Source organism: Cibotium barometz, chromosome 25 (genome assembly GCF_041138505.1).
Source record: "Cibotium barometz isolate CiBa-2024 chromosome 25, ASM4113850v1, whole genome shotgun sequence".
NCBI classification, from domain to species: domain Eukaryota; kingdom Viridiplantae; phylum Streptophyta; class Polypodiopsida; order Cyatheales; family Cibotiaceae; genus Cibotium; species Cibotium barometz.
Window position 1 is genome coordinate 642507 of NC_141070.1, and position 9827 is coordinate 652333.

General features: G+C 39.8%; 1 protein-coding gene across 3 annotated transcripts; it reads left to right on the plus strand.

Annotated features, from left to right (window-relative positions):
• The first annotated feature begins 7099 nt into the window (after positions 1-7099).
• Positions 7100-8066, plus strand: LOC147624133 (uncharacterized). Of its 3 annotated transcripts, XM_086819052.1 has the most exons (4): positions 7109-7277; positions 7386-7491; positions 7707-7802; positions 7842-8066. In XM_086819052.1, the coding sequence occupies exons 1-4, from the start codon at positions 7173-7175 to the stop codon at positions 7853-7855; spliced, it is 321 nt and encodes a 106-aa protein (XP_086675178.1). In that variant the 5' UTR covers positions 7109-7172; the 3' UTR covers positions 7856-8066. The 3 variants fall into 3 exon arrangements, with proteins under 3 accessions (XP_086675177.1, XP_086675178.1, XP_086675176.1); XM_086819051.1 differs by having other exon boundaries at positions 7100-7277; positions 7392-7491; positions 7707-8066; XM_086819050.1 differs by having other exon boundaries at positions 7112-7277; positions 7707-8066.
• The last annotated feature ends 1761 nt before the right edge of the window (positions 8067-9827 follow it).

A 9827-nucleotide genomic window follows, 5' to 3' on the forward strand; every position in this document is an offset into this window, starting at 1 on the left:
ACAGAGATTCACACACAGCAGAAACGTAATGCATAGACAGAACTTTGACAGAGCAAGGTCACACGAGATAAAACACCCAGAAATCTGCTTCGTTCTCCTCTCTTTCTCTCTTCTCCCCCACATTACATTGCTTCCCCTTCTTTTCTACGTTGCTCAAAAAACGTTTCTCTTTCCCCAAAACGTTATTCTTGAGTAACCGTTACATATCATAACTTCCAAGATCCCAAGAAATTCATCATACATTCCTACCACCTTATAATTCTAACTTACTAAATATCTGACTCAGCAAATATCCGACTTAGCACATATCCGACTTAGCAACATTCATCCTAAGAGAACTATGCCTTCAACACATGGCATGTCTCGGTGGTAGATTTCAAAGAAATCTGACTCGGATCCACATATCCCTTGATCCGCTTAGCCACTTTCCTTATCAGCAGCCTCCGATGACTTCTTTATTGCATCCTCTGTTCCGCCTTCTGCTGCTTGACATTCGACTAAATCCGGCTCCGCCTCCTTGTCTTCAATCAGCACTACCACCTTCTCAATATCCTCCTTTCCGGATCCAATCCGCATTTCGCTGCAACTCCGCAGCCATATGTCAGCATTTCTGCCTTGATAATCAGTCACATCCACTGAATCTTCCACTAGAACTTCTAGCACAACATCCACCCATTTGACTGCTATCTCCTCAGCTTTATTATACTTTAAACATACAACTAGCTTGATAATTACTTCCCCCCCCTGATTCTTCAAAAAGATGTAGCTTAAAGGCATTACAAGTGCATACCCATTGTGCATGCCTTATGAGTATGTGAATACATATGCGAATACATGTGAACCACTTTAAGGCAACATGCCAAGGCTGGGAACCTTTCATATAGATCAACATCTAATGAACATCATACAAAATGAATTTATGAAACCAAAATTCAATGAGTATGTCCCTTCTCCAAGATAATGGAGTAGACATGAGTAGAATCAATCTTTGGAACCTCTGCTGCAAAATCAAAATCTGGTTCTAAAAATCAGATTTTTGCAATTTAGGCATCAAGATCTGAAAAGCTGATTTTGGAATATCCACCTCAACATCAAAAACAACATCAAACACTTCATCAACATGCACGTCCACCTTGTCATGATCTGCTGATTTGCATAAAATTTGAATTCTAGGACATTCAGAGTTACTTCTCTGATTTGAACTTTGATGCATTTCAGCTCCATCTTCATGATCTTGGGCATCATTTGAGACATGCCCTTCACCTTGCAGCACTAGGTGAAGGAAACGTGCAAAAAACATGGAATTCTCCAATTCAAAGTATTCTCTTTGAGAGCTTTGAACTGAAATCTGATTTGATTCCAGTTTTGAAAATTCAGAGTTGGAGTTTTGTGATGCAAAACCATTGCTCATGCACATGATTTCATCATCATCTTGGTTGTTGGGATGCGTGTGGTGAAGAATTTCCCCATTTGGTTGAATGCTTGGGGGTATCTATGGGTTCTTGGTGGCATCTTTGGCTCACTCCCACTTGAACTCCCTTTCCCTCAATCATCGACACTCCCATTGGGTATCCACACTCATCATCGTCATCACTTGATTCACTCTCAAACTCATCATCGTCATCACGTGATTCACTCTCAAACTCATCTTCATAACTCTCATGCAATGCTTCACATGCTTTTTGCAATCTAGCTACCCGCTTAAGGCTTGAACAAGTTCTCTTCTTCCTATCCTCATGCTTTTCACAATATACATATGCATCATCAAGAACCTCTTCAAAGGCTTCTAGCTTCTCTCTAGCTCTCTCCATCTTCTCACAAGACCCATTTTTGGATGCATATTTGAACTTTGAAATGATTTTGTGAAGTTTGGCGCTCAAACCAACCATGCAAAATTTCATGCATTGAGCTCCTTTTGAACATGGCTTACACATGTATGAGCAGTCATTTGTTGCATGGTTATGCCTCATGCAAATCAAACACTTCTTTTTCTTCTTTTTACCCATATTTGAAGTTAGATATTAGATAGCTATGTGAGCTCTCATATTCAATGCACCACACCAAATAGAGCCCATATGTATGCTTGGAATGGAAAGCTGCGGTGCTATACCGAGATCCACCCCACTCATGACAAATAGGTGCTCATAAAACTTTCTAAAATCTGAATTTGAGGTGTTTATTATGCAAAATCTGAATGATGGCTTACTTGGAACACGTCAACCTCCAATGTGAAGTAGCACTTTGAATGAGGAATTCCACCATCCCATCCAAGGATATGCAGATTCTGATTTTGCTGCACCAACAGATTTTGATTCTGCTGCACTTTTACAGATTCTGATTCTGCTCCACCTGCAAGTTCTGAGTAGTCTGCTGCAAGATCAGAGCAGTCTACAGAATCAGAGCAGTTTGCAACAACAGGTTCAAAGCAGTCTGCAAACAGGTTCAGAGGTGGAACTCTGATTTCTGAACAGAATCTGATTTCGCCTCCTGAATCTGATTTCGCCTTCTGAATCTGATTTCGCCTCCTGAATTTGATTTTGCCTTCTGAATTCGATTTCGCCATTTGAATCTGATTTTGCCTTCTGAATCTGCAGCACTTGCTTTGCATGCTCCTATTGTAGACTCCATCCTAATCAACCATTGTGGTTGAAACCATCGTGAATATATATACATACATACATACATACATACATACATATATATATATATACACATGTATATATATACATATATATAAATACATACATATAAACCTTAGACAAACCTTTCAAAGTCTTTATCTTATGTGCTAACATGTAGTGTGTTTTTAACTGCTTTGTTTCCATAACCAAGTTTTAATTAGTGATTTTGGGTAAATTTTTTAGAGTTTTAAATTTCTTGTAAAAAGGAACTTAAAAATCTTGGGAGAACCTTGAGAAATATCCATGGGGTAAAAAATAGCGTCTATTTTTCTCCTTACTTTCATGGAAGGAAAAATGTGTTAAAATCCCTACATTTTACTCACCAATTTGAGATAGCCTTATATGCTTTATACATGGTGTACCACTACTAAACAACATTGGATATGTAGGTTATGAAGTCAACAATAGAAGGTTGATGTTTTATATATATACTCTATACATGGTGTACCACTCACAACAACATACTCTACATATAGTGTACCACTTATACTCCACATATAGTGTACCACTTATAGAGCAATAACATTAGATATATAGAAGGGTGACTAAAGTCTACAAATAGAAGGGTGATGTTATCTATACATGGTGTACCACTAGCAATAACAGTAGATATATAGGTTTCATAGTCAACAATAGAAGGAATGATGTTTTCTTTACATACATCCATGCCATCTATATGCGGACTATAACATCACCTCATGTATGAGCAAGGTTGGGTGTGCTTTGGTGGTGTGCTCAGACATCATTTTTCAATGATTGAAGATCCTTCTTAAGTATTTTGGGAGACACTACTTGTGGTTGCTTGAAACTTATGAAGATCATTTGGGTTGTGTGTAGGAGGCACTCTATGTAGCATCCAAGGAAAACTTTTTCCATAAGTCAGGTTGTGTGTAGGAGGAACTCTATGTAGTGGCTGATGAAAGGTGTTTCCCTAACTTAGGTTAAGCAACAAGTATTCACACTAGGGCACCTCATATAGTTGCTTCTAAGTTATGACCACAAGATTATCCACAAAAGCCACCTGAAGTCGTGGATCATATTAAAAAGAGTTGCTTCTATAATTTTTACATAAAAATAGGGACTCTAGGTGATAATTTCCATGGAGTGCTCATATTGGCATACAGTATTGTGTGGAATAGAGAGCTTGTACACCACACACACACATAAAAGTTGTTTTTTTAATGAGAGATTTTACTCGTGCACCCATGGGCACCCCCTTTGCCCCCTTACTCTATTGTCTTGAATGAGTGCAATGAGTGAGCATCATGCTTGGGGGCCTCTTGACAAACGTGAATGCTATATAACTCCTTGCCTCAACGACATGCACAAAAATTGATTTACATCCATGCTCTTTTTACATCATGTGTAGTTTGTCCTAAAATATTAAAATATCTTTAGGTGAACCATGAAATATCAAAATATTTTGGGAAACCCCTTCAACTGAATGTCATGAGGGCAAGCTTGGGGGGTCACATTCATAAAACGCACATCTAGCCACAATGTAGGGAATAAGGGTATATATCTAGCTTATGTTAGTAGAAAACCTTGACATAGTTTTTAATTAGAAGCGTATTAAAAATAATCTTTCCTCGCTTCAAATAAATAAATTCATCAAGAATTAATATTCTTCTAGCTCTAAGGTTTTTTCTTGGAATTTATTTTTAAAAAAAAATCTTGAATATCGAGCTCAAACATCAAACCTATATACATCTTTTCCTCCCTCTGTGTGCATCTTTTGCTCAGGACAGAGGGTTGATTCCTCTCTCCCTCTCTTAAACATGTGCCTTCACCTCTCTTTTCTCTATGTCCATTGTGCAGGGATGCCACAAAAAGGAGAAACGACCTCTCTCTCTCTCTCTCTCTCTCTCTCTCTCTCTCTCTCTCTCTCTCTCTCTCTCTCTCTCTCTCTCAAGCTCTATGTCCATCCCTCTATCATTGTATCTTCTATTGCAAGAAAGGTGTGCTCTTTTCCTAGGGAGTGATAAAGAGAATGATGCAAGGGGAGAGAGCTACTTGGGGGCTAGAGATACTGACGTGAGCTAGGGTAGGAGGGTGGACCTTAGGTTTGTTTTATTAATTGGACCAAGTTAATAAATCCACTAAATGAAATTGCATGAACAAACTTGTATAAGCACAAACTTATCAAGCTTGCATGGGCGCTTAATTAGTCCAATTTAACAAGAAGGTTAGTACACCCCCACATACCTGATCTTTTGCAAATCCGCTCTATATCTAGGTCCTTGCCTTATCGACACATCCCACATTCCCCCGAGATTCCCCCTCTTCCCCCATTATCACTTATACAAAAAGATAGCGTGTTTCACGAGCTCCTCACCCCTAACCCATCACGAGAGAGAGAGAGAGAGAGAGAGAGAGAGAGAGAGAGAGAGAGAGCGAGAGAGCGAGAGAGAGAGAGAGAGAGAGAGAGAGAGAGAGAGAGAGAGAGAGAGAGATTCCATCTCTTTCCAATTTTTCTAGCAATTTGCATGCAACCATCTTCTTATGAGCATCCAAATGCCCCAACAAATTCTACTCTAAAATGTGGCACATGTTTTTAAATTAAACACACATTAATTAAAAGGGTCAAACTAAGGAGGGCCTATTTCCATTATATTAAACCTAATTTTGGGTGTTTATTTAGTTGATTTTAGGCACGTCCTGCCTATCCAAGAAGGGGTGCTCGTCGACTCAGGGGCAGACCTCTAGGATGAGTATTCAAATAATTCTTGTAATTGTCAATCTAGTCACATGTGGGATAGTATAGTTAGACATGGAGGTAGACAAAAAATTAGAGAGTCTCCTTCTAATTCATGGCTAAAACCAATGAAAAATGTGTTATTCATGAGGAAGCTATCAAAAGGATTAAGGAGGATGTGAGCTAGCATTAGAAGAAGACCAAGGTGATTGAAAGATATGGAATAAGAACATCAAGTTTGGAAAATTTTTATGGAGGCTAATTTCATAGCTTTTATAAAAAGGAAGAGATGAACGATCTTTCATTTTCCATGAATGTGAGATGCCCTGGTTGGCAAATAGTCTCTCTCTCTCTCTCTCTCTCTCTCTCTCTCTCTCTCTCTCTCTCTCTCTCGATATATATATATATATATATATATATATATATATATATATATACACACACACACACACACACATGCATACATACATACATATATATAAACCTTAGGCAAACTTTTCAAAGTCTTTATCTCATGTGCTAACATGTAGTGTGGTTTTAACAAGTTTGTTTTCATAACCAAGTTTGAATTATTGATTTTGGGAAAATGTTTTAGCTAGATTTTTAAATTCCTTGTAAAATGGAGTAAACTCTGAATCTTTGGAGAACAAATAGCCATTGGGTGAAAAATAGCATCTATTTTTCTTTCATGGAAGAGGAAATGTTTAAAAATCCCTACATTTTATTCACCAATTTGAGATAGACTTATGTGCTCTACACACCGTGTACCACTAGTAAACAACATTAGATATGTAGGTTATAAAGTCAATAATAGAAGGTTGATGTTATCTATACAAACTCTATACATGGTGTAACACTAGCAACAACATACTCTATATATAGTGTACCACTAGCAATAACACTAGATATATAGGTTGTTGACTAATTTAAGTCTACAATAGAAGGGTGATGTTATTTGTACATGCTCTATACATGGTGTACCACTAGCAACAACATACTCTTTATATAGTGTACCACTAGAAATAACATTAGATATATAGGTTGTATAGTCAGCAATAGAAGGGATGATGTTTTCTGTACATACTTCCATGCCATCGAAGGGGACTATGATATCACCTGATGTATGACCAGGGTTGCATGTGATTTTTGGTGGTGTGCTCGAACATCATTTGTCAATGATTGAAGATCCTTCTTAAATATTTTGGGAGACACTACTTGTGGTTGCTTGAAACTTTATGAAGATCAATTAGGTTGTGTGAAGGAGGCACTCTACGTAGTATCTAAGTAATTTTTCCCCCCTAAGTCAGGTTGTGTTGTGTAGGAGGCACTCTATGTAGTGGGGCGGCTGAGGAAAGGTGTTTCCCTAAGTTGGGGTAAGTAACGAGTAGTCACACTAGGGAAAACTAGGGCACCTCATATAGTTGCTTTTAAGTTATGACCACAAGATTATCCACAAAAGTCACCTGCTTATAAAAAAGAGTTGCTTCTATAATCTTTATATAAAAATAGGGACTCTAGGAGTGTTCACATAGTTTTGTAACAACTTGACCTTTTGGAATAAACAAACTAGTAGTATGGAGTATCCAACGGTGACCGTAAGAGTGAGTACCGACACAGCGGGTCGAGAGGGCTGCGACAGTGCGACTCAGTCGACGTGGAAGCCTCTCTGACGCCGTAAAAGCAAAATTCCAAAAAAAAAATCCAAGCAATTATCTTCTCCACCCAGCATATAAAAAGTATCACCACCTGGGTCAGCCTCCTGCACCACCTCCGCAACGCCAAAACAGATCAAGGATATGGAACGGCATCGCCTTGCAATTACATGCTTCGCGGCGGCGGCGGGCGGGGGGCAGCAGCAGGATGAGAACAGCCGCCCTCATCGCAATATTACGATACACGCGGTAACAATATATATATTCAATCGGTGCTTTCTCTAATTAGAGTGATCTGCACGATGAGGCGCCTGAATCACGTTTTAATGATATGGTTTAATTTGGGCTGCCGTGAAGGTTCAGCACCTGATAGAGAAGTGCCTCTTGTTCTACATGGACCGGGAGGAGTGCGTGGCCTGCCTCGAAAGGCACGCCAATCTGAAGCCCACCATCACAAGAATAGGTAGCCTCTCTCGACCGATCTCTCTCTCTCTCTCTCTCTCTCTCTCTCACACACACACACACGCACACAGTACTACACAGAGACACAGTACCCACCCACCCAGTACAAACTGCCTGCACAGACACACCCACCCACCCAGTACTCCAAAAGGAGTACATTTATTTTATGATCTTGCTGAAAGTACCACGTTGCACCTTTACTTAATCCATATGCAGTTTGGGATGAGCTGGAGAAGTCCAACACCGAATTCTTCACTGCTTACTCCAGCCGCAGAAGGGATCTGCGAGGTGAAACCTTAGCTAATTCCAGTGGTGGATCATCCACTACACAGCCGGTACAGCTAGCAAGAGAACGTCCTGAGTGATATATAACGGCTCTGATCGTCCTCTCCCTCACATAATTTCCTCGTGATTAATGTCGCTGTTGCTATCTATATTTTAATTATAGTTGGAGCCCCCGCGGGGAGGTTCTAATTTCTGTTTGTGTTTCTGAATGTTCAGTACTAATGTCCCTGTAGGCTTCTCTGTGCGTAGCAGATGTATACATGATGATAACTTTTGTTCAATATTATCCCTGCAGATTTGTGAGTCTAAAATGCGTACTTCTCATCAAAAGCATCTATCTACCTAATTTGGTCTATATTTCTTTTTAATAAAGAAGAAGCTTTTGGGATCGCCCGATCCAAGCTATTAAATTTTGCCACTCTAGATTGCTCAGGCTTTGCTCAATAGAACATAATCAAGCACTCTATTTAAAGCACATAATCAAGGAAGGGCTGCCAGTGGAAAAGATGCATACCACTGGCGTTTCGCTTGTATGCTTTTTAAAAGCTTGGATAAAAGGTGTATATAAGGGTCTGCGAGAAATTGGCAGTAAACAAGGGTATAAAACCACTGGATATAAAAACTATAACCAAGTGAATGCCTTGAATGCGCCTTACAAAACCAACACAAAGTACTACACATTGCTACAATTTTAAGTTGCAAAGATGCACAAGAAATTGTGAGTTTAGGGGACGGGGGGCAATCGTTCACGGGGAGCTCTCTTCGAGGGGATGCAAGTTCAAATCTGGGGCTCCCCCTCGATCCCCCTCTCCTCTGTCAAGGGGACCCGGTGGTAAAGGGTGCGTGAAGTAATTAATTGTGATGAGGAAAATGTAAAGAGGATGAGACCCCAACGAGGAGGTTTCCAGACCTATAGGGGGTACCCTTACGAGTGCAAAACATGCACAGGCTCCCCAACCGCGGCCTAGAAACGTGGATGAAGACATTGTCGTTGACCCTGCGTAAGAAGTCATCGTTGCGGCCCTCTCCAAATCGACCAAGAGGTCAGGCTGCTCTAGGTCGAGTCCCTCAATGGAAAGCCCAAACCAACCACACTCACTAGCTCTAACCAAGTGTAGAGAATTTACGTTTCACTTGTCATTGGGAATATGGTTGCTTATTACCTACCATCTTGTAGAAGAGACAAACCCAAAAAATGCTAGCTAGCACTTGGGAGGACCCGCCTCCCATTGTCACCCACAAGGGTTGTCCACGTGGAGCTTCGAACTCCCAATTGTTGCAAGACTAAGCTCTATCGAAGGGCTACCAAGGACATAGTATGCATCACCAAGCCTGGATCCACATTCTGTTGTGACGGGTTGCATTATGAAGGAGAGTTATTTCTGTGACCAATAGGGTGTGCTGAGACATCAGGGCCAAAAAGGGTCGTGTAAGAATTGGATTTCCTTTCTTAATCAAAGTGATTTAACTAAAATAGTAGAGACAAATAGCTATATTAAATGCATCTTTTTAAGTTATATTTAGAGGATAATGTCTTTAATATGCTATCCATCACGTATCTATGGTGTCTTTAATTTACATATACTTGGTAGCCGTCTTACCTACTTTAGTACACTCTTGAATGTTTTCTAAAATAAGCTTATTTCAAAAAATTGAATTCATAACATACTTCTCTCTTCCATTGGCCATGATGCGAGTTTTTTCTTTCTTTTTTTAACTATCTTTTTCTCCTTCTCTACCATCTCTTGCTTTCTCTTTTAATCTTCATCATTTTGTGTTCAATATTGCTTTCTTTCCTCTTCCTGCTATGGCAACTCAAGGGGTTGACCCTAGCTCAAAGAAAAGACACCGTGTGAACTTGCTTGACAAAGACTATGGCACATGGAGAGGTATTCATCATAAAGCTCTACATGATGAGGTTGAATCTCAAAGGCTACGTGCAGAAGGAAAGAAGAATGCGGATTTGTGGGTTCAAGGAGGTCTATAGCCTCTTGACCCATCAACTGGTGAACCTCCATCATTTAACACTTTGCATGATCTTGTTAGATTCAT

Bases quoted from the DNA above. Each gene is read 5' to 3' on its own strand.
- LOC147624133 (XM_086819050.1), top strand. From the start codon at position 7,173: ATGGAACGGCATCGCCTTGCAATTACATGCTTCGCGGCGGCGGCGGGC. The intron at 7,278-7,385 runs GTAACAATATAT...GCTGCCGTGAAG, and splicing joins GCAATATTACGATACACGCG to GTTCAGCACCTGATAGAGAA. The intron at 7,492-7,706 runs GTAGCCTCTCTC...ATCCATATGCAG, and splicing joins GCCCACCATCACAAGAATAG to TTTGGGATGAGCTGGAGAAG.